Here is a 24,909-nt window from a genome sequence, read left to right as displayed (position 1 = left end):
TCCTCTAGCCCCTGGAATATTTTTTTTTTGTTTGTTTATTTATTTATTTGTTTTGTGAAACTTCATATTCATTAAGCTTTAGAAGCCACAATTAATGCTGTGTGTGGTCTTACATAGAATTAGGTCCTTTCTTTTCCTTTTTACTTTTTGTATGTCTTTAGACCTAGATTCACAAAGGTATTGAAATACCTAATACTTACTGGAATCAATGGATACTTATGTTTAGAAAAAAAAAATAGAAAAATTAAATATTTATTTCCATTTTAGGATTTTCAGGTTGTATTTATAACTTAAATTTCTCTCCCAACAATTAATTTTCTCTAACTTGAACCAGTACAACTAAGAAACAAACTTTCTTTTGTGAGCAGGATAGAAGCAAAATACAGATAACAGTGCAGGAGTTGTAAAATACATACCAAAGACTGTTCCTAATGGGGTATTTGTACACGATTACCTAATTTTGATGGAAAAGAAAGTTTCACCCAGTGACCTTGATTTTAAAAATTATCCTGTCCTGGTTTGTTTACTACTAAAAATCTGTCTGAATGTGTACAAGACAGAGATATAGAACACACTTAAAAAAAAAAAAAAAAGTGAAACTTCATTTAAAAATTTCAGTATACATTTTACTTAAAACAATCCACTTCAAAACTCTTACTTCAAAATCAGGGGTGAGAAATCATGATTTTTTAGCAATAATTTTTAAAACAGTTTTTGCATAATGGAACCCTGGCATGCTAGAGATGTGGTCAATGACCCAAGCCTAACAGTGCTTAAAAGGCCTTTGGTTAATGCCTTTAATAATTTGCTTTAACTTTTGGTCAGCCCTGAATTGCTCAGGCAGTTAAACTAGGTGATTATTCTCAATCTCTTCCATCTGAAATATTCTATTCTAGCTGCAATAATTTTCCTGTTCTAATTTCTAAGTAAGAAATCCAAAATTATAGAAAAATAAAATTTGCAAAGCAGAATTAATGATTCAGAATCTGTTAGAGGGTGTATTTTTTTTCTGGATGTCAGCTAATTTTATTTTTCCTGTAAAGGAGGTTGTTAATTTTGCTGTGTCATCCTGCTGATCTCCCATATGCAAACCAAACTGTAACCTTTAATTTCAAGTTTCCATGAAAATTCTGACATAGAATGTGTCAAGGCTGCCACATAATTCCTACAAAATATGCAAAAAAGGTAAACACATTACTGGTGCACACATCAAAAGCCTGTCTCTCTAATTTAATTTTAAAAAATTTGAACATATAAATGTAACAAAAATGACAAGTTATACAGCAGATGACACAGCAACACCTGCTCTGCTGGAGGAAGATAAATGTACTGAACCTCTAATGTGATCAAGCACATGGAGCCATATAAACAAATCAAAATATTACATCATGTTTATTCTCTATTTTTACTTCATTTTCTTTTTGAAATACAGGCCCTTGCACTCACTGGCTTACTCATTTTGACCAGCTCAGTCTTTCTAAATACAACATTTACATACACAGGCTATAATTTTGGTTTTATTTCAACTCAGACTGTAAGTCGAAATATGAACTTTTTCTATGGGAGATTTTTCCTTTTTTTTTTTTTTTTTTTTATTTTGTGTGTGTTATTTTCAGTACCAACATGTTAGAAAATAATTTCTTTGCAGTTTTTGAACGAAAACAAAAATTGCCACTGTGATAGTTAAGTCAGTCAGTTTTACCATATAACTGGAGTTATGTGTATTATTCCTTGTAAAATCAATGAATTTTAGTACATAGATTTTTTAAATCACCAACTCTCACTATGGTCAAACTGTAGTTTATGCATAAATGAAAAGTGTCTAGTGCTTGAAAATTACCATTAATATTATAAGATTCTTATTAAATACTTTTAGCTACCTACACATTAAGTATCTACACCCAAGTACTAACCTAAATTTCTCTACCAATACATGTTAATTTCTGTAACTCTGGAGAGTGCTATGCTTCTAGGACATTTGCTTAGTACAGAGGAATTACTTTCTGGTGCCTTTCAGTTTCTTTCCAGTGTCAGTCAGGGGCACCTAGGTGATCACTGAAGAGGAAAGTGGGTATCTACATTTTGGAGTGAGGAGAAACCTGCCTTACATGTTTCAAAAGCTACATCTTTCCTAGTCAAACAAGTTGTGTGTGTGTGTGTTTTCTGGATTTGAGAACAAAACACAGGATATTATTACGTCTTCTTATTAAATTCTCTCAGTCAACAGTTTATATCCTTTCTATACCAAAGTACCAATTCATCAATCTACTTTTAGCACAGTCCTACCCTATGCATTTGGAGAAACTTCAGGAATACACCCTATTCCTGCTTTTACTCATTATTATTTTAGGGATGCCAAACTTTCTTTTACAATACCTATATCTACAAAGAATAATAAATTACGTTTGCTAAACATTTTACCCATGAGGCAAAACTAACTACAGTAGTAGTTGATAACATTAAAATAGGGTTACTGTAATGCAATACAGTGAAGAAAATAAAATATTAAAAATTTGAGTGACAAATACATAAGAACCAGATGTTTTTAATCACTTGATTTCATTACTAATGTCAACGAATGTAAAAATAAAAGAAAAAATGCAAATCACAAGTTATTGCAACTGCTGACTTTGTCAGCGCTGGTGGTTTTGCTTTTATATTAATTACCCTAAAAGTTAGAGATTAAATTTATGAAAGTAATTCTACACTTTGGAAATTAAAATTGAGTACCTAAAAATTAAGACAAGTCTCAATGTTTTCTTGCAAGTGTTAAGACATTTATTTGAAGTATTTAGAAATCAAGCTCTAGCTTGGAAAGAAATCTAGAAATTGGCTTGCACATCTGTAATGAGCTATGAACCATCTCTGCTCTTCAAGGAACCAAAACTGCATCAGGAATACAAGATGCAATCATAAAAAAAATTAAGAAACCAAGATGTTGTTTAAATTAAATTCTAGTAAGTTCCTTAGCAATTCAGGCTGAATAAAAATACACTTGAATGATAACTACCTGGATAGGCTTAGATAAAAGTCTCAGAATCAAAGAAACTATCCTCAAAGCTTCTTTGCAAGGTAAGGTAATAGGGTGAAAGAAGAGGTAAAAAGCATTCCTATCAAATCACAGAAAATTTTTGGTGCTAGTATTCCTTCCTCACAGAAAGTTCCTTTAGGGAACATATTCCTTTTTCAGAAGGAGGAAATGTATGTAAGAGTACATGAAACTTCTATAAGAAATGCCAAATAGAAGCTTCTAAACAGTTCTGGAAGAGTCCTTGTAAGTCAAGGAAGGTATCACTAGTATAAAAAAATTTAAAAATTAAAGACACAGAAAGACAGTGAGAGCTAAAGAAAGAGGAACAGAACTACTGTTTCTGTCTTGCCACTGGCCTGCAGCAAAAGAAATTAAGAGTTCTTCAAAGAAAAGAGAAGGTTAAGTCCTTCAAAGAAAGACCAAGAAATTCAAGTCTTCAAAGGCCTCCTTGGTATTTGCCATTTTTTATAGTTTGTTGAGACATTACAGATTTCGGTTTTCAAATGCAGAGATATACAAACAAATATTTTAAGATAAGCTATATAATTTACTAGTAAATAATAGTTTACTAATACAATGTTTTAATAGAGTAAAAGCTCTCGTGTGTCCTTCAAACCACAATAGCTCACATGATGACTTAGCCAGATTTTTCTTGCAAATTGATGTTCAATATTTCTTTCTAATCACTCACTGCTTATGGCTTAGAGGGCTATACTCTGCTGGGTGAAAAAACGTCTGGATGGCCAAGCCCAAAGACCGGTGAATGGAGTTATATATTATCCAGTTGGCAGCAGGTCACAACTGGTGTTTCCCAGGGCTCAGTATTGACCCTGATCCTGTTAAATATTTTTATCCATTATTTGGATTAGGAGATGAAATGGGCCCTCAGTCAGTTTGCAGATGACACCAAGTTGCATGGGAGTGTTGATCTGCTGGAGGATAGAAAGGCTCCAAAGAGGGATCAGAACAGGATGGATTGATGGGCTGAAGCCAAATGTATGAGGTTCAACAAGGCCAAGTGCCGATCTTGCACTTGGGTCACAACTTCCCCATGCAGAACTACAGGCTGTGGGAAGAGCAGCCACTGTTCCAGAAAGTTGCCCAGCCGGAAAGGACGGGGGGTATTGGTTGGCAACTGGCTGAATATGAGCCAGCAGTGGCTTGCCCAGGTGGCCAAGAAGGCCAATGGCATCCTGACCTGCATCAGCGACAGAGTGCTCAGCAGAACCAGACCAGTGACTGTTCTCCTGTAATTGGCACTGATGAGCCCACACCTCGAAACCTGTGTCCAGTTCTGAGCCTATCAGAAGAAAATTGAGGTGCTGGAATGTCCTGAGAAGGACAACAGAGTTGGTGGAGGGTCTGGAGCACAGGTCTTATGAGGGAAATGGGGGTATTTAGCCTGAAGAGTAGGAGTCATAGGGAGACCCTTGTGTAAGTTCACTAGAACTACCTGAAAGAAGATTGTTGCAAGGTAGGGATCAGTCTCTTCTCCAAAGTAATATGCAATAGGATGAGAGGAAATGACCTCAAGTTTCATGAGGGTGAGTTAAGACTGGATAGTAGTAAAAATTTCTTTCTGGAAAGGACTGTCAAGAATTGGAACAGGCTGCCCAAGGCAGTGATTATGTCACAGTCCCTGGAGGTATTTAAAAGACATGAAGATGAGCTGCTTAAGGACATGGCTTGGTAGTGGACTTGGTAGTGTCAGGTTAGTGGTTGGACTCAGAGCTCTTTTCCAACCTAATCAACTCTGTGATTCTAAAACATAGTTTAGTAAAATTTTTTATAAATTAGTAAAGTATATTGTGCAGATTAAGGATCTTTAATATATTAAATACAAGCTCAATTAATGCATGGATAAAGAAAAATGCCTGAAAGGCAAAAAAGCTTGCATAATTACATAATTATTACCATAGATATATTGCAAAAAGTATGGTTTAATCAATCTCAACAAGCACTCTGTTTAGAGAAATTAATAAATCTGGAGAAGAAATTCATCAGCATAATAAGACTTTAGGTGAAATCTGGGGCAATTCTGGCACTGAAAATATTTCTGTACACAAAGCAATGTTAATGTACAGTACTATGATATATAAATTGACAGGCAGAACTAAGAGTTCACCTCTGCTAATGAATGGAGGATTTCAGGATGTTTTAGTGGGCAGAAACTGAACACTGAAGGTTGCTCGTATGGCAGGATCTCACAAAAAACTGGCTGAACCAAGGGCCAGTTTACTCTGGAGAATTGCTTCTGAATCATATTCCCAGGATGAGTCATAGATCAAATCTGGCAAACTTTACATGGCTACTTGGTGACAGATCTATTTGCTTTGAAGAGCAAGGCATATTTTTTTTTAGACTCTGATAGTTAAAAATGTTCAGATGTGCTCTGAATTTCCTAAACAAGCCCTATCTCTGCATCATGTCTTTCATACAGAATGCTGCTTGCAGTTCAAGGTTTCTCTATGATCTAGTTCAGTTCCCTTTCTCACCTTGTTCAAGATCTGAAGACAAACATAAAGGAAAAAAAGCTGAGAAGAGAAGAAAAAAGAGAAGTGTTCTCACCCTGCCTCCTGGGGAAAACAGCAGGAAGAGGGAAAGGTGATAAGGAGAGAGAGCAATTAGGTTATGCATTTCTGAAGAAAAAGCCTTGCAACTAAACTTATGATGAGAATCCAGAGATCAGTAATTCTCTTACAACTGATCTTGTCAGCAGTGTCATTACAAGCCCTGAAGAGGCCAGAAAGTGATGGCATCAGGTTAGGGAAAGGAAGCAAAATGGGTTAGCTGTAAAGACAAAACCTACATTAGTACATAAAGACAAGGTACATTGTAAATATCAGCAATTTCAGTGCTGTTGATTTTCTCATTGTCACCCTTTCAAAAGTCTCAGTGACATAACTCACTTCCCAAAGGGTATAGATTCCCAGTGGATTCACAGAAAGTTCCATCTAAGTATGAGGAAAAATGTCTTTACTCTGTGAATGAGTGAGCACTGGAACAGGTTGTCCAGAAAGGTTGTAGAGCCTCCCTCACTGGAAATATTCAAGAACTGTTTGGACACAATTCCATGCAATGTGCCCTAGGATGACCCTGTTTTAGGCAATGAGGTTGGACCAGATAACCTACTATGGTCCCTTCTAACCTGACCCATTTTGTGATTCTGTGATTGTTATCTTCTGAGACATCACTATGTATTCTCAAAAAAAAGAGTCAGAATGGGTTTTTCTTAACTACAAAATGACTTTTCAAATGTCTACATTATTACATTCCTCTGAATTATCTACATTTGACAAAAATTCTTGTCATTTGCTGATAAGTAATCCTGACACAATTTCAGACTCAAACTCTGGTTTGGGTAACATATGCATAGCAGTCTTGACTTTCTAAGGAGAAATTTTAAGTTATTTTTTTACCCAGTCTGGGTCTGATTTCTTGAATCCCATATTTCTATCAAACTGGAAGTTAGATCTTGCTATATTTTATCATACATTATACACTGAGAAAGATTGATTTTATTCACATTGTCTTCACCATGAACCTACAGTATGGATCATTAATGCATACACACTAATTAATGCATATTGTTGGATGCAATTTTGAAAAATAATGCAAGTGTCAACTTTTTGTTTGTATGTTTATTTTATCGCTGCATAATAGTCTTACTCTGAAATACTTATGGGATCATAGGGTAGCCCACTTAAGAGTTCAGTGGGGAGATCAGCATAACACTTTTTCCCCTCTGAAGACCTTGGGCAAGGCAGAAACCAATACTGAGTTATGGAAAAGTTTGATTAATTCAAAGAGAAACTAGAATTTTAATAATGCCAACTTTTCATTTATTTTTGATGTCTCTCTTTGACTTCCTCTCAAAAATAACTAATGGGGACCCAATTCATACCTTAAAAATTTGTTTAAATGTTTTAATAATTGTGAATGTCTACTCTTGTTTTCACTGCAAAGTTATATTTTTTTCCTTGAGAGGACATCAAAAGACATTTACAATGTAAACAGTAAATATGAATCCTGTGATTTTTGAGTATAACCAAATGTTATCCAGCAGCTTATTAAGAGTACTTACTATCTGGATATATAGAATAATCTTTGAAGAAATTAAAAGTTAACTAGTTGTGTTAATCTTCTCAGTCCTTACTGAAGGGTATAAGAAATGAGGAACACGGAAACGAGAAAGGGAAGGGAAAAGGCATGGGTGGGGACAAACATGAAAGTGGAAAGGTACTGGATTTCTGTTGCACTCCATCTATTTTTAGTTTCATGCCTCAGCACTGAGGTGAAATGCATTGAAATGCAACACAAAGACAAACATCTGCTCTTATTTACTGTAGGAATAATAATCACTCTAAGGTTCAAGATGCATAAAACCATCGTTCCCATGACTAGACAGGTATTTGGAATGAAGTGCTTTCTGTGAATTTGTTCTGCTTTCTGCCCTCAAACTCAAATAAAAGACAGTTCACCCCCAGAACTTAATGGTACCAAATTTAATGCAATTGCTTTGATACAGAATTCAAATGAACTGCTCTTCTTGTTATAATCTATGTTAATGTATCATATAACCTACCTACCATTGCCTAAGTTCCCTCATCTTTTACAAAAATAAGTAGAACTCAGTGAGGCAGACGTGCTATAAGTTCTCTGGACAAAGCATATATGTCACTCTCATAGGCTCTGCTATTGCAAATTTAGTTCTTATAACTGTATGAAGTGACCACAGACCTTGTTTTAGAGATTTACAACTATATCTTCTGCTTCTTTCTTTTTTCTTTTTTTTTTTCTTTTTTTTTTTTTTTAACATTAAAAGAAGCAGTGGTTAACTAAGTGATGCTCTTGCAAAGAGGGAATCATGGCAAAGAGGAAATGAGGAAATTATGCATTTCAGCTGTAGGTTTTTCTAGCAGTTAGTTCCAAACCAGCATTATCAAAAAGAAGTAAAAAATGTTTACACAGTATTTATATTCAATTCCCTTTTTAGCAAGATGTACCACATGTTTTTTCATGCAAGAATAAGTCTGTATTTGTTACATCAAAATGGAACTTTTCTATAAAGTGAAATATTAAATCAAACTGAACATATATCTGTAGCATCTGCTACCAATTATTTTTTATGGACTATCAAGATCAGTACATGGAAGCTGTGACTCAAAAGATTGTTTTCCATTAGTCACTGTCAGTCAATGGATATTTGAGGAACGTACAAGCAGTACCCTTCTCATCTTTGACTTGCAACAATTGCACCAAATAATTAACACACACTGCCAAACTTCATGGTGTTTTATTTGAAATGTTAAACTAAAGGTTCTCTGTGTGTATACACCCATGTGTTTGTACTGCATCTTTACTTGTTAAACAAATAAATATCCTTTGTCTATTACAGTGTTCAAATACAGGCTTGAAAATCCCACTGAAGTACTGGCTTTGTACACATCAATGCCAACCTCACACTTGACAAATGAATGACATTAATACTTTATTCTTGCTGCTGTTCTTCTGTTTATGTCAGAGAATCTGTCATTTGTACTCCAGTTGCAAGCAGTGGGAAAATTCCCCTATAACTCCTTCCTTCAGCTTTAAGAGACTGTTTCTGAGACTTTGTAATGTATAGGTAGAGCTTAATGCCATTTCTTTTAACAACGTGGAAGGAGAAGATAAACAGAGTGCTGAATTGTTGCTGCTCTAAGTTTCCTCAGAGAGGTGGCAACAAAATGGCTAGGGTAAAATGTGAGGGCATGGGGGAAAAGGAAAATTACTAAAGTGTGAGCACCATGTCTCTTTATAGAGAAAAAGCAGTGCAGGAAGAAATTAGTATATTGTAGAAAAGTAGAGCTAGAGTACAAAACTTGATCCTAAAGAAGAAAAGAAAATAAAAGAAACTGGCAAATATAAATGGTAAACAGAATAGTCAGTCTACCAGATAATTCTAAGGTAAGTGTCAGCTTTTCTGAATTAGTCCCTTGTCTATCTTTCACCAAGTGATCTTGAAAAAGATGTAATCATAGTTTAGGAAGCCTCAGCTTCCTTATCCACAAAACAAGAATATAAGATACGTGTCTCACGGAGAGATGAGAAGACCTTTAATTTGTGGTACAGGAGTACAGGAGTAATGACACTAATTTACTGCTATTAGAGAATGAATAAGTATGTTGTTTTTTACTATTTGGTATGCAGATGCCTAGTAACCATAAGTAAAAAAAGTTCCATTGTACGTGGTACTGTGCAAAAACCTAGAAACAATGAAATTCTGACACTGAAAGTTATAGATGTGAAAAAGTATGGGAAAAACAAAAGCACATGACAGCTTCACAATACCTTAATGCTGTACACCACATACATGCATATGTGTTGAACTAATTTTTTTGTGTGTGAGGGTGGAGAAGTGTGGTGCAAATGGAAGTTGGATAGAATTAATATTGTCCTCAGTTTCAGAATTGTCATTCAGCAAGAAAATAAAGTGAGAAACATAGACTGAGAGACCACAGAAATCAGAGGCACTGAAAAATCTGAGGTTTTTTTTCCATCAAGAAGTTAGTGTGAGGTCACTACCTTTCATAAAAATAATGAATGCTTTTTATTTTATTTCAAACAGGAAAAAACTCATTTCTGAAATTTGAAAGTGGTCAATAGTGACAAAAGCAGCCAAGAGAAAGGAAGAGAATTTCATATTAGCGAAAACATCCATAATTTGAGAAACATCAAAGCATGTATCAAGAATGGACACTCCTAGCCTAAAAGGAGATAAGGCTTAGAACTTACTTTCACATATCTTTCCTTCTAATTTTTAGACAATACTAAGGTTTACTTTATTATTCACAATGAATTAGCTGAGCAGACCCACCAGGCACATAAAGGACTTGTAAAATTATTTCCTTTCCATGCTCAGAGCAGATAAGCAGACCTTAAGAGGAGAGAGCACTGAAATTTTCCTTTGCTTTCTGGCTTCTGAAAGTGTTGTAATTAATGTTTCTCAGTCCGTGAGGAGGCATGAGATGAAGGACCTAGTAAAACCCTGAAGACAACACTCTCCTTTCTCATCAAAGCTATTTTACAAGGATGTTTGGCTCACAAGGGTAACATTTCCAACATATATCCCATGTGCTCTCCAAGATTTTACCTTCAGGAGGTTTTAATCCAGCAGTTAGCATGTTTGTCTGATGCCCATTTAGGTTCCCCTTCATAATAGGTTCTTTTGTTTTAGCACAACACAGGTTTGACCATGCTCCAAAGTTTTTTTAAGAAAATAATTCAATCTACTGCCTTATAGCTAATTTATGCAGAAATTACTGAGTCTTGTGGGCAGCTACCAAGCCTCACTGTGATTGGAACTAATAACTGTTACCAAGATATGATCATTTCATTTAACATTAGCAAACCATCTGGTGTCTTTGTATCTTGTTGTAACACAGTGTCACTGTTTTACTCAATACACTCATTAAAACAAGACAAAAGTAGCCAAGGTTAAACACATACACAGATGATAAATTTATCCTCTCAATTATGTTTTTGTGCAACCCCTATCCCCAGAATATGCCTTCTTAGATTTTTGAAGTATGAGAGTACTACTAAAATCCAATCTGACCTCCTGTATAATGAAGGCTATCTATTTCCTCGAGTAACCTCTAAATCAAAAGAACAACATGCTTGGGCTATGCTGGATCTTCCTCATAATAGCTGCCTGTGATGGATGAATCCAACCCACTCCTAGATAAGTTATACCAGTGGTTAATGACTCTCACACTTAAAAATACACACCTTATTTCTAGTCTGAATTTGCCAAACTTCAGCTATGAAACATTGGATCTCATTATGCCTTTTTCTGCAAGATTAGCGAGTCATCTACTGTCAAAAGTCTCATTCCCATTAAGGTGCTTGCAAACCATGATCAAGTCACCTCTTAACCTTCTCTTCAGCAGATTAAACATACAGATTTCTAGCCTCTACCTGCAATACTTACTTTCAGACCTATAGTCATTCTTTCACCTTTAATGAATTCTTTCCACTTTTAGGCATACTTTCAAAGTGTGATCACCAGAACAGGACACACAAGTTCATTAGTATTTTCCTTAATGCCATACAAAAAGGCACTTCCTATTTGATAGTCAGTTATCTATATATCAGAGAATATAATACATACAATTTGAAACTGTTTTATCAGAGTCTTGTGCTAAAGTGCTTTTTGTATTTTTTACCATTCTCTATGGGGTATTCAATTCTAGCAGTACCTGGTAATGCAATTCCACTTAAAGTCTTATTTTAAAACATTTTTTTGCATTTTCACGTCTTAATGTAAGGAAATTACATTCCTGAAGTAATTAGCTTTTGCAGAATAGAAGCATGCTTAGAAAACACACAAACACAGATATACTATACTGACCAAAATTAGTGGGTTTTTTTCTCATAACTCCAGATTAATAATTAGATTAATTTAATCATTAGATTAAAATTCCTAATTTTACCAGGAAGTTCATTATTAAAGATTGTATATATAGGTTTTGGTTTATCTTTCATGGAATGTATATGTAATTAACCTATATTCCTTGCACAAGTAGCTCTAGTGAATAGCATTTACATCAAGAAACCCCTAATGTTCTCCTGGATATTGCTTCAGATACCATATGAATCAAATGGGATTGTATAGTTTTCATTTACTTTTCTATTTGAGCATGATTTTCACTTCCTGATAATCTGCGAGAACAGATGTAGCTATGTCTACTGCTTAAGTTTAAATTAATTTCATTGGGTAAATATGATCCATTAATAATAAAAACATTAATAGCAGTAGAAAATAATATAAATTCAGTCACTACTAGATGAGATAGTAAACAACAGAAAAATATTTCAAATCATTTGGTTTCGAGTTGGAACAGTTCTTAATTATTGGTTCAGTTTCATGTCATAAAACATTTGCAAATCATGATCTGTTCACACAAAACGTCCAGAAAATATGTGTTCAATAGAACCTTAATTTGACCTAAAATTTATGAGCTGAATAAAGAAATTCTGTTTTCTTATGATTTCTCTTTTTCACTCATAGTGAAGGAGGAGAATTCATTAATGTAAAAAACCCCTAAATTATGTGATTTGACATCTTAATCTGTTGTGTTTAAGTCTAGGTTATTTCAACTGCAAATAAAAATCTTTAATGAAGGATATGAAAATTCTATTTCATTAGATGTAAGGCAACTCTTGTTCTTGGATACAATATATTGGAGAATCAGAAAATATATCTAGACAAATGTAAACAGAAGAATAAAGAAAGCAGAAAAAAATAATTGTGCAGATAAGGGAATGCTATGCTGAGGGAAATATTTCCACAGAAATAGGAATAATCTCTGTGCACTTAGAAACTTAGAAAACCCGCATTAGGGGCATTAAATAAAAAAAAAAATTAAAAAAATGAGTAAGAAAGTTAAGAATGAGAAGGAAACTAAAAATTTAAAGTTGCTTCCTAATATTTCAGCATCCACAGTTTGATTATGAAATAGAATTAGGCCAAAATTTTCTGCCATACTAAAATTAGGTTAAATCCCTATAGCATTTTCTGGTAATTCAATAAACACCTTGTATTATTTCTTTATGTCTCAAGATAAAACATAATTTTGACTCTTTTAAAAAACTAAGTCTTTGAAATTTCAATGTTGTTACTTTTAACAGATTTACATGTTTCCTGACATGAAGAGATTTATAATTGATTAGTTACTTCTATCAATTTCATCAGCTCCATTTCCAACAAGTATTCTGAGGAGAATACTCAGAACATTGTCAATGCGTGCTTTAAGTTAAGCAGCCTGAAGCATTCTAAAATATTGGAGTTGAATGATTTTTATTTCCAATAAGAAGATGAAAGCCTTAGAAATTTTTTTACTTTTTTTTAATTAAAACTGTTTGTACACTTTGGGTACAAGGTCTATGGTCATAAGGTTAAATAGAGATTATTTAGCCTTGATATATAAACAAATTTTCTCGTCTCTGAATTTCATGAGAGAAACTGAGCACACAGTCTTCAATTTCTGTGCCAGTTTAAAAGCTGACTTGGTCCTCAGTTTGCTGATTACAAATGCCAATGTGATAGCCAGTGTAGAGCTTTAGGTGATAGCATAATAACTCTTAAAACTAGACTATATTAGCCAAAAGTCTTCAGAAATTACCAACGATCAGGTAGATATTGTTATACATCTCTCTGGAAATGCTGAGACACCTCTGTGGTTTCCAGCATAAGGAGTTAGAAAACAAACCATCTTCACTGCCTTCATAAATACTTCTCACTAATTAAAGTCTGCTTAAATGCCTGAAGAATCTAAGCAAGAAATACTTTCCTCCAATTCAGTATCTCACTTCACTATATTTCAAACTGAATTATCTTAGTATGAGGATAAAAGGAACAAAAAAACTGGGATAATCTGAGATTTTTATATGGACCCAAAATTTCATTCGAAAGTTTCTCAAAATTATGAAGCCCAAAAGGTTTTCATCAGTAGAGCCACTAATATTCTTAGTATTTCTTGATTAAAAACTACAATTAGGTATAATGCTGCTGAACTGAAAGTAACTTTTTATGTGACAAAGCTTAATCTTGTTCATAGCTATAGAAGATCTGAGCAAAGTATTCAGATTTCTTCATGTACTTCACTGCTATAAATTCAATTCTTTAGAAGAAAATCATCAAAGAAACTTTTTGTTTTCTGTGAGGGATTTTTCTTTTGATTCCTTTGCTATCTTTCTAATCATAAAAAAAAAAAAAGGGTTTCACTTTTTTTAACAGCATCAGGAATCGTACCAGTTGCCCCACAGTAAGGGGCCAAAGTTTTCCCCCCAAAATCAGGACATAACATCTTCTCAAACAGAATATAAAACTTACCTTGAAAAAAGTCATGGTTGCTCCATCTTCAACTGCCCCATACTCTATCTTTGTCTGCTTGGCCAAATCATCAGCAGAATCAATAGGGGACTCCATACGTTCCACTGTCAGAAAGGCGGCTAGGTTAGCAGTGTACGAGGAAATGATGATAAGTGTGAAAAACCACCAAATGCCTCCCACTATCCTGGTGGAGAGGGCTTTAGGCATGAGCTCAGAACCTAACGAAAACCAGGGGAGAAAGGTGAAACGGATGCACAGAAAACAATTAATAAGAGTTCAGCACTTTTTGCCACAGTGGGGAGATGGAATCACTGTGCAAAAAAATCTTTAAGCTACAGGTTTACACGTACTGCTTGTACAAACACACACAACTGAAATGCAAAATAACTGGTTAAATATATAAAGACAGATCTTTTTGGAGCTGTGGGAATCAAAATATAGTAATGGGAGATTCAATGATCAGTGCTATTTTAAAATTTCTAAACACATATATTTAAAAACAATACGAAAAAAGCAGTTACTTCAACTTGCTTTCCAGAAAAAATAAGCAATTGATGAAGATACCAGATGTGAAATTAAGGATTTCATATCTGAAGAAACAAAATCTTATATCTATTATAAGTATGCTTTTCAGTTTTGTCATTTGCATTGTTGTAAAGGATAGTTTATTAAATGTTTAGATTTAAAAAATTATCTCCCATCTCTATGTTTAGCCCCAGAATTTCATATAAATATGGGTGGCTGTGCTATACATTTCAATTTAATACAATAACAATAAAAATATTAGACTTCTATGCATAAACTAGATAAAGATAGATTATAATGCATTGCTGGAGTTGCCTGCTCATGGCACTAAAGAATGGAGGGAGAGACAGACACTGTATAGTAATTTGCATAATTTTTAATGCTTATTTAGAGCCTAATGAGACAAATTGAAGCACATAAACTCCTCTTGTGTTTAATTACTAAAAATAGGAATAAATTAAATTCACTGTAATATAAAATTACAAATATATATTATAAATGAGCACGTATGGATATTTTCCGTAATGTTATAATTGAATGAAATGAAATTTCTAATGATGTCAAATAAATAATTTCAAGCTTCATTTTAAGAATTTTATATAAGATCTTTTAGAAGTATCTGGAAACTCGTTTTCAAGGAAAAAAGGTTTCACCATATCCACTATACCACTGTACCGAAACAACCCCTTTTTGTTAATTGGTTACTATGTTTGATCTTAAATTTCCTGGGTAAAATGGAATGAAGGCAAGATGGACTATTTTATTCCTGTTAAATTTTAGTGCTTATATTGAATTAGTTAAGGAACTGGTCCAGCAAGGTAACACATCTTCATATAGGTGAAAGATTATGTCAAACTTCCAAACTCAATGCCAAAAAAAAAAGAACAGAAGGACTGGGGAGGCAGGGAGGAAGAAAACAAAAGAAAAGGAAAAAAGAAGTGGTATCATAACTGGACTACTGTATTCAAAAACAGCCCATCTTACCCTGCAGTTCATCTTACCCTTGCTGTTTCAAACAAAAAAGGCTGACAGACTTGGACATGACAGCCAACTCCAGCGCCAGACTCTGCCTAGAATTCTGCAAGGGAAAAAGTAGAAAAGTACCTGTCTGATGTAGTTGCTCCTAGGCCCTGTTAGTCAGACACTTAGACACCATAACACTAAGAGATTTCCCAACAAGCCCACTATCATGAACTCTTTTAAATTGTTCTCGTTTCATTTTAAAAACCAACACCAGTAAAGTCAGATAGGACTGGAAAGAAAAGAAGAGTGGAGACATTCGCCACAGTTACCCCAGTTACCACAAGTTCATACCTTACCAAGGACTGAAACCGAGTGCCACCTGGGCCCATGAAACAGAGCCTGGTCAGGGGCTGACTGTCATGTACCCAAGGTAACGTCATGTCCAGCACTATATCCCACAGTTTCCTGGGAGCGAGAGGTGCCAGCAAGACATGTATGAGTTCCCTCTATCATGTAACCTCCAGCACTAAGCAAATCTTTTGTAACGAAGAAGCACTTCATAAGTTAATATGAGTATGGGCCAAGCGTTTTTATATTGTTTTTAGTGGAAAGTTATGGCTATTAGGTGAGAACTTCTATGCTTGTCTAAAAGCCTGCTTTTAGATGACCTGAGGTTTTTGAGAATTTTTTTTAAAACAATCATCAAAATCAAGACTGATACTGCATCCCTAAAATGATGCCTTTAAAATTTATTAAAGGATGAACGGAGTAAAGGTAAAATAATATAACGCAAGGACAGAGGGTCAGCTTTAATTCTGAAAAACTAGTTTTCCTTCAAGGAAAACTATTATCCTCCACAGATATCTTTTTAAATGAAGGTTGGGGGGGTGTTTTTCTTATTTCGATTCTCAAACACAATGTTTAGATGTTATGGACTAAAATACCTATTTCTTGCAAAAAGATGATGTTTAAATCTATATTGTTTTTTCCATCCTCCAGAAATATGAAGCATACAGCCACATAAGAAATAAAACTCAGCACTGATACCTACAATCCTGAGAATTGTGAATGGAATTCAGAATACCTTCCTTCATTCAGCATCCCTTTTTTCGATAGCTTCCTTAAAGCAATAATTATTTTAAAAACATGCATTGGGCAACTGTGCTTCATCTAATTTCTTAAAATATATATTGACAACCCAGCTGATAGTAAACAGTTAGCCAACTATAGATGTATTTTTATTTCTGATTTGAAATCCTGATTTCTTTTTACCCATTAATTAATGTTTTTCTGAACACAGTACTTTTTACTGAGGCATTTGAGACTTTTTAAGCCTACCAACCTGATATATGACAGAATATTTACTGCAGTTACAGGAAAGCTTGATGAAATCATTTGATGAGTTAAAACCAGGATTTATAGCTGGTGTACTTATAATGGGAAGTTTTAAAAATGATTGCTCAGGTATATCCATTAAAACAACTCTACCAATATGTACTTGTTCCTGCCAACATTTTCTATGAGTCTTCTGGGGGGATATGCAACAGTTCTTTTTCCAGAAAGAAAAGTCATTCCTTTTAATGGCTCTTTAACAATCTTTTGTATTACACTATACTGCCCAGTGAAATTCCAGACCAAAAACAAAATCTGTGCTATTCAAATGTGTCTGATAATAAATGACTGTGTTCAAATCCTTATGGAAAAGGGTAATAAAATGGTGATATATTTTTATGGATCTATATATTTGGTATGCTGTCAAAATAAGAGGAATATGGTAAGGAAATGACAGGTTTTTAAGAATGTGCTTAAGCTTTTTACTAAGATAGTTATAGTTAAAACTAGCTGCTGGTTTTATTCTGAGCAATATGACTACACAGCTGCCAATTTTATTGTCAGCAATGGCATCAGTTTCTCAGTGCATGGATTGTTGAATATAAACTTTTTATTTAAATCTTTAAGAATGGTCATTCTGATTTTAAAAATATAAATTATGACTGGACTGGATTAAATCTCATATTTTATTTTACAGGTTCTAGCTACTAGATAAAATCTTTCTCTAGTTGAAAGGCTTCTCCACAAAAATTTAAAAAATTATAGATTTTTACATTATACTCTTATCTGACGAAGATGTACTCTTTTTTAGGTTGTTTAAATGGAGGTTTTCTAAGTAATGGACAGATTAGTTAATTTAACTGGCAGCAAGGGTTTCCTGTTTAAGAAATAAATTATATGACTATGCTGTACTTTTTTAAGTTTTAAATCTTTTATCTGACTTCAGACTAATTCCTAAGGTGCTGGGAATGCCTGGATAATCATAAAAAGGCTGGTTTATGGCTACATGCACAGAGGCACTCATGCAAGTGACTTGCGCCAGAGAGCTGTTACCCCCAGCAAAAAGTGGGACATGGTGCCCGAGAGAAAGAGCAGACTGAGTCGTATACCTTGCTGCATGAGAGCTCCAACTCCAAACCAGAAACTATTTAGCAAGGTAAAATTGTTTTCCACCACGTCTGAATCAGGGTTGCAAGGATGTGGGTTATACCACTCATAGGGACTAAACCTGTGGTAATTGACAGACAAAAAAGAACAGGTTTAAAATGCAGCCATCACAAAGTCTATCCAGCAAATCTGCTGCAAAAGAAAAAGAAAAACAAGAGAGGTTATAAAGAAAATAATGACTTAAAGTTTTTACAGTGAGATTGAATTATACTTAACAGCAATATTAAAAGAAAAAAATAATATTGAAAATTAACATTCTAAACTATGGCTGATAAAGGTGCATAGAGATTGGCTCTGAAAGGTTCCAAATGCCACCTGTAAACATCAAAGCACTTATTCTTCTATTGACACCAATAGAATTACAGACAATTGGTCCCATTTAGTGTTAGGTTCTTATAACCACTGTACCAGTATTTTGCATCTTGAAAGAAAATGAATATGTGTTAAATCACAGAAATTAACTAGAAAAAAATACATCAGGCAAAATATTTTTTCCCATCAGAATTACAAATAATGAATATAACAGAAAATAAATAGTTAGCAGTAAAAGTGACATTGTTAATCACCAAACAAAGGCAATAAACACTACAATTCACAGAAAAAAAATACTATAGCAAATTAAAGGAATTGCATCCTGTCCTGTGAGGTGCACAGTAGCATCCCTGGAAAGGTTTTCCAAAAGAAGCTGGGGACACTCACAAGCACCTTGCAGGGCCAGGCTCTGAGAAAAGAAAAAAAAAAAGAAAAAGAAAAAGATAAACGTAAAGGAAAAGGAAAAGACAATAAATTAATTATCTCAAAAATAGATACAACAGAGATAGTAGAAAGATGCCTTAGTCTGACAATAGATTAAAACCAGATTATATACAATCAATCTATTTTAATTCATGGTTTTGCAATTGCTGTGCATTACGACAGATTCATATCTAAATGCTATTTTATCAATTGTAGCTAAAACAAGCAAACATGTCTAGATAAATTATTCTTTGTTACAATTTCTTTCATAAATACAAGATTTTCAGTTCTCCCTTCCTCATGATATTACTTTTGTAGAACTTTAAATTTTAATTCCAATGTTCAGGGTTATTCTAATAATTTAAGAGATTTAATCACCATGCCTGCCTGAACTTGGAGGCACATTGTTGAGAAGGACTTTTATTTTATGCTTAAATCATGTCTTCAAATCTTTGATAATGAACACAAGTTAATGCATGTGCATAACGTTTTTGAGTGAAAAAAATGAAAATCACTGCAATACAGAAGAATGGAACTAACACAAGACATCATCACAATAATTAAAAATAGTTCAGATTTTAATTATTAAATCAATATTAACGTATTTTCATAATTTCTCAAATCATTAAAGCCACTCTGTTAAAAACCCTAGGATAGGCAGCCTTTATGAAATAATTTTTTGATGTATCTTATAATCAAACCTATCTGAATAAGTAATCTGTCACTTTGAAAAACAGAATTTTCATCATAATAATATTTCAAACACATAATAATACAGAAAATCACATGTTCCACTTTGAAGTTCTTAATGTAATGTTAAAACACCTCTCATTTTAAAAGTGTCTACTTGACAAAGAACTGTTTCATTTGGATCTCCAAATACTGATATGCTGTTCAAAAATGTTGATTAGGTTCTAATTAAACATTGTGACCTGAATTCTTCTATAACTTTACAGTAAAACTAGATCAGAAGTTTACTGTCTAAAAAGTTTAAAAGTCTAAGTATCTTTCATGTCGTGTTGTTGTCAATCCAACAAAACCTGGAAACCAAACACTCGGTGAAACTGAAGCAGGTTTTTGTACTCTTTTGCTGAGAGATATTTGAAGATTAAATTGATAAATACCTTTTTCTAGTGAGGACAATGTTTTCTAGACACAGCAAACATTTTTTTTATTGAAATATATATATTCAAGTGATATATTTAATGATTGTGACATTACTGAACAATCTAAAACTTAACTTGTTAGTTTTACCTTTTTGTTCTGATGGCATATGTTTTTAACTATTTTTATATTATTTTGAAGCATAGAAAAATTTTCCATAGTTGTAAAAAAAAAGAGGGAACCACCTATAAGACATACAAGGTGGCTTTAGGAACAAGAAAAAATGCAGTCTGAGTCCTATAGTTTTAGAATTCTCTACTTGTAAAGTAAGGAACATTAATACTGGCTTATTATGGATAAATACTGCTCCTCCTTATTTTAAGGATGATCTATGATATTAGATTGTCTAGTGTAAAAAATCTGAAGGTATGGATCCTTTAATCAATTTTTTGTATGTATTACATATGCATATAAGTTTCACGCTGTTTTGCCTATTGCAATAAATATTCATAAATCACAGTTACAGGTTCACCTAGCAGGTTTTATAAGCCAGGATCCTGCTCAGGGCAATGTCCACTATTTCACAACAAGGGACTGTTCAGTCAGGTCTCAGAAATGCCCAAAGATAAGAATTCCACAACTTCTTGGGAAAAATGCTCCCATGTTGTTATCATTACAACGCCTTTTTTTTTCTTTAAGTCAGGCTAGAACCTCCCTTGTTTCTAAGTATACCAAGAAAACCAACTTTTTTGATCAGCTTCTCTTGTTAGAAAGTGACTGCTAGGAAAATTCCTTCTGCCTGATCCCAGAACTGCTCACAGTATTTAAATGTGGTATAATAAATGATATTATAAGAATAATCACTTTCCTTGATTAATAGACTACATTCTTACTAATTTAAATGCAGAACATTAGCTCATCAAAAACAAGCATGAAGCAAAAAGAGAACTTCAGTGAACAGATTCAATTTTAAAGACTGATTTTTCTGACCACTGATAACAGATACTCTTCCCATTTATCCATTTCTATTACTGTTTATTCTAACATTTCATATACAGTCTTTTAATCTCTAACACCTTCAGGTGTCTGAAATACTTGAAAAAATAGACTATAAATGAACTTTACAAGACTTGAGTTCCAGTTTTCCTAATTGCTGCTACCCACTAAAAAGGTACAAGTACTCTCCAGAAATTATTGTCTAGTGCAAACAATGTTTAAAAGTCAGCTATATCAGTAATCCACAGGAAGGAAAGACTTGTGTTAAATTAAATTCCCCTTTAGACATATACCATGATATTATAAATTAAAATTAGTATGGTGAATGATCAGACAGACCTACTTCAGAACTGCAAATTATTTGAGACAGACTATAATTTATTATACTCTGTATTCACACAGCATTTGAATAACTGTGTAGAAGCCCAGAAGACAAGGTGTATGTCTTGTGTGTGTCTCAAACACCTGTAGTTGAATAGCCATGGAGCCTACCAAAGGTTGGTAAGAATATGTGGTAAAGAAAGTGATGTAACTGGAGAAGGAGTACATTGGAGATATGGCAGCATTTTCTAGGACAAATGTCCTTATTCTGGCTCCTGGAAATAAGCACAACACAGTACAGCTCAAGCACAGGTCAGAGGTCAAAAAATACATATGGACTATTGATCAAAGGCTGACCCAGTACAGATTGATCAGACCACCAAAGACCTTTAAAGCCCTCAAACCTATTTTCAGAAAGGTCTGGAAGAGCAATCTTCACCTGACAACTAATTTGTATAGAAAGCAAGAAACTTATCTCCAGGGTGGAGAAACACAGCTATGAAAAGGGACCTCCATGAAGCCCAGATGTTGCCCACAGGACCTTGGACACCCTACCAGCTGGATTAGTGCTGGAGCCAGGACTGGTGATTCTTTTAGGCTTCTTGAGCCTGTTTGACTCTAGAACTTGTCATGATATTTACTGCGATCTACTGCTAGCATTTCTGCTTCTCTTTTTATTTAGGAGCTTGATTTTGTGCACTCCTGGCACAGAGAGTCTTGACATGTTGTTTCAATATTCTGTTAATTCTTGACCTGCAGGCACCTACTCCACCCTTCCAGTGTCCAGCTTGAGTGAAACTCAGGAAGAGACGTGACTGATTCTGGATATACTTGAACAGTTTCTACAGTTTTGATCTGTAAATAAAAACACAGACTCATAGAGAGCCACGGGACTCAGTCTAGATGACCTTAGATGTGATTGTAGATACAGGGTTTTTGGGCACCCACTACACTCAGAGCAGTACATCCTGTCACACACCGACTGCTGCTTTCAGTTGCTTTCACAAAAGGTGTGGTCTAGAATGTTCTAGATCAATTCAAATCTGCTGAGAATGTGTAAAGGGTACTGTCCACCAATTTCAATAGTTCTCAAATCAAAACCAGAGTTTATCTCTGATGACAATATGAAGATAGTATTATATTTTAAAAGCAAATTAATAGATATGCGTAAAATAAACCTCAATATCTGGAAAGACATTTTTTTAATTTAATTTAAGCTATATCTTCTGGAGAGCAACAAAACTTGTTAAAAAGAGCAGAAAACCCAAAACTGCAATTTAGAGAGAAGAGAAGAGAAAATGGACTAGTGGAGTAATATTTGCAATTGCATTTTCATTATAGCAAAACACAGCTGCCTGGGAATACTACGCAGAACTGAATTTAAAACAGTAGGGATATTCCTTGTGGGAAAAAAAGCTGTTTGGACCCATATGTACAGACCATTTGAATTTTGTGTGTTGCTTTCAGATATTTGTAAAACAGGTATCAGATACTGTCATTCAATCATACTTAGCATGCTATGTGTTAAATTCTTACGGAGAACTTTTCCAGGTCTAAATCAGCTTTTTTTTTTTCTTTTCTTTTCTTTTTTATAATTATTTTATTTTTATTTGTTATTTTATTTTTTTTCCCCTCAGGGCCAAAAAAGCAAAATACAAGGGACTTTTAAAACACAGGTTGATACTGAATGTTTAGCTAAAAGTTCATGACAGTCATCAGCTACCGTTATAGTGCCTGGACTTCAATTCTTATTTAAAAATCCATGATTTTTATGATGATGTGAAAAAATTTTTCATCTTTATCGCTGATATGATACTGCCTTCTGTTCTGTCCCAAATAGGAGCTACATAACAACTACAGAAAGGCTAAGAAAAATCTGTGTTCTACAAGGTAGCTTGAAAATACAAGACAACAATCAAACACAATAAGCTTAATTCTTCATCTGACGCAGTCAGATAGAATACTTCCCTATACTCATGGAATTATGAATATAGGCAAGGGAAATAAAGAAAATATGATTGAAAAGAAGTATGATGCAAGTATAGCTTAAGGGACTAATGAGATTATTTACTGGTTGCTGTGCTTAGTTTATTTAAATTACATTATTTTCAATGATATTTCAAACACCATGTAACTGTTGTGTGTTTTTAAAATGAATATGTAAATAAATTAGGACCAAAAGGTATAACAAAAATATTATCTAGAGCATAATGTGATCAACAGATTCCTTATAGCTCAGCAATATATGCCACAGACACAGCACAAAATTACACTATTTGTACTATTCCAGCATTATTTCAAACCTGTCAAATTTCCTCATTTTTCTCTGCATCACCTGATCCAAGAAATTTGACAGGTTTCTTCTACTATGAAGAAAAACAAATTTAAAAAATTGTCAGTTTTCTTCTACTATGAAGAAAAGTAAAGAAAATATGATTACCCACTTACATGCACATAGACATCTCTTGCACAATCAGACCAAGAAGTGAGCAGACAATGTTTCACTGCAGAACCATTAGCACAAAGACTTCACAAGCTGTAATGCTTCATCTTATGACTAGAAATTGATAAATCATAAGAATCTTACCCAATCTTTTTCATTAACTGATGAACACACTGATCCAATGCTGGATATTGTTGAAAACAACAATCAGTCTAATCTCAGCTCTAGAAAATTACGTTCTCCCATTCACTAGAGAAAAGTGAATGATTCTTCTAGTCATTGTTTTACAGGGTTTCTGTGCAGGACTACACCCTTAATCCATATCTTACTGCATAAGAACTGGAAAATGACAATATTTCAAAACTTTTTCAAGAATATACAGGATATTAGATGGAGGCTTGATTATAATATACTACACAACTTAAGAATAAAACATGTTACTACTTCTCCTTATTAAAGCCTCCATTTCTTTTTTTTTTCTAAATTATGACTTTTAGAAAAAATGAGATTTTTGTTTGGCTCCTTCACTGTCTCACCTTGTGACACTGATTGCCACACCTGATGACTTCTGGACTATAAACAGAGACTGATAACCAACACCACTGCCCTGCTCAGATACATTTCTCAGTACAGTAATTGTCTTGCTTGCACTGTGGTCATCTTCCACATCATCTTCCCTCATATAGCTGCCATGCTTTTGCTGCTTCCTGAAAATAAATAATCTTCTTACACTTCTATTATAAACAAAAAAAAATCCCCATCTAAAGCAATTGCATTGAATTGTTATCACCTCTCCATTGACTAGAAATTCAACCTAACATAAAGGACTTTTCACAGTGCTAAAAGAATATCTATAAGTCTTCTAAATTTAGGCCATATCATTCAATCTAAAGACTAGAAAGGCACAAGATTCTTGTGTGAGTTCTGTGCAGACTTTACAGAATTTATTCTATATGTTTACTCTGTATGCCTTTAAATTGCTTGTGGGCACTATTAATTTTAAACTTAGATAGGATCCTGCTAAATCCAATTGAGTCAGAGATAAAATACAAATACATAAGCTATTGCAGGATCAGAACCAAAATCTTCATTATATAAATGAATATATTTTGTCCTATTTTTATACCATTTAAGCTTCCTGGCTAATACGAAAGAAAAAAAAAGACAACAAAAGACAAAAAAGACCAAAAACAATCAGTTTATAAGCAAGTAATATAAAAATTGTTTCATAAAGTTCTACTATAAGCAACATAAATCATATAGGAGTAATATAACCCAGTAACAGGGATTACTTGGTGATTTTTGGAACTCGTCAATTTTTAGTGCTATATTAGCTGCTAGTACTGCTCAATATTCAAAGAAATATAAGCTGGAGAGAGCTACAGAAATGTGTCAATAATTCATAGCTCAAATCAG

At 33.9% G+C, this 24,909-nt stretch overlaps 1 protein-coding gene across 1 annotated transcript in view; it reads right to left on the bottom strand.

The window, feature by feature from the left end:
• GRIK2 (glutamate ionotropic receptor kainate type subunit 2) overlaps positions 1–24,909 on the bottom strand; it is a 307,573-nt gene that overhangs the window by 74,253 nt on the left and 208,411 nt on the right. Inside the window, exons 12-13 of the mRNA XM_058834895.1 lie at positions 17,837–17,955; positions 13,908–14,125 (exon numbers count right to left, since the gene is read on the bottom strand). Of these exons, the coding sequence (XP_058690878.1) occupies positions 13,908–14,125; positions 17,837–17,955 (337 nt within the window). The remainder of the gene's footprint in view (positions 1–13,907; positions 14,126–17,836; positions 17,956–24,909) is intronic.

Source organism: Poecile atricapillus, chromosome 3 (assembly GCF_030490865.1).
Source record: "Poecile atricapillus isolate bPoeAtr1 chromosome 3, bPoeAtr1.hap1, whole genome shotgun sequence".
Classification (NCBI taxonomy): Eukaryota; Metazoa; Chordata; class Aves; order Passeriformes; family Paridae; genus Poecile; species Poecile atricapillus.
This window is presented reverse-complemented; position numbering and strand designations above follow the sequence as displayed.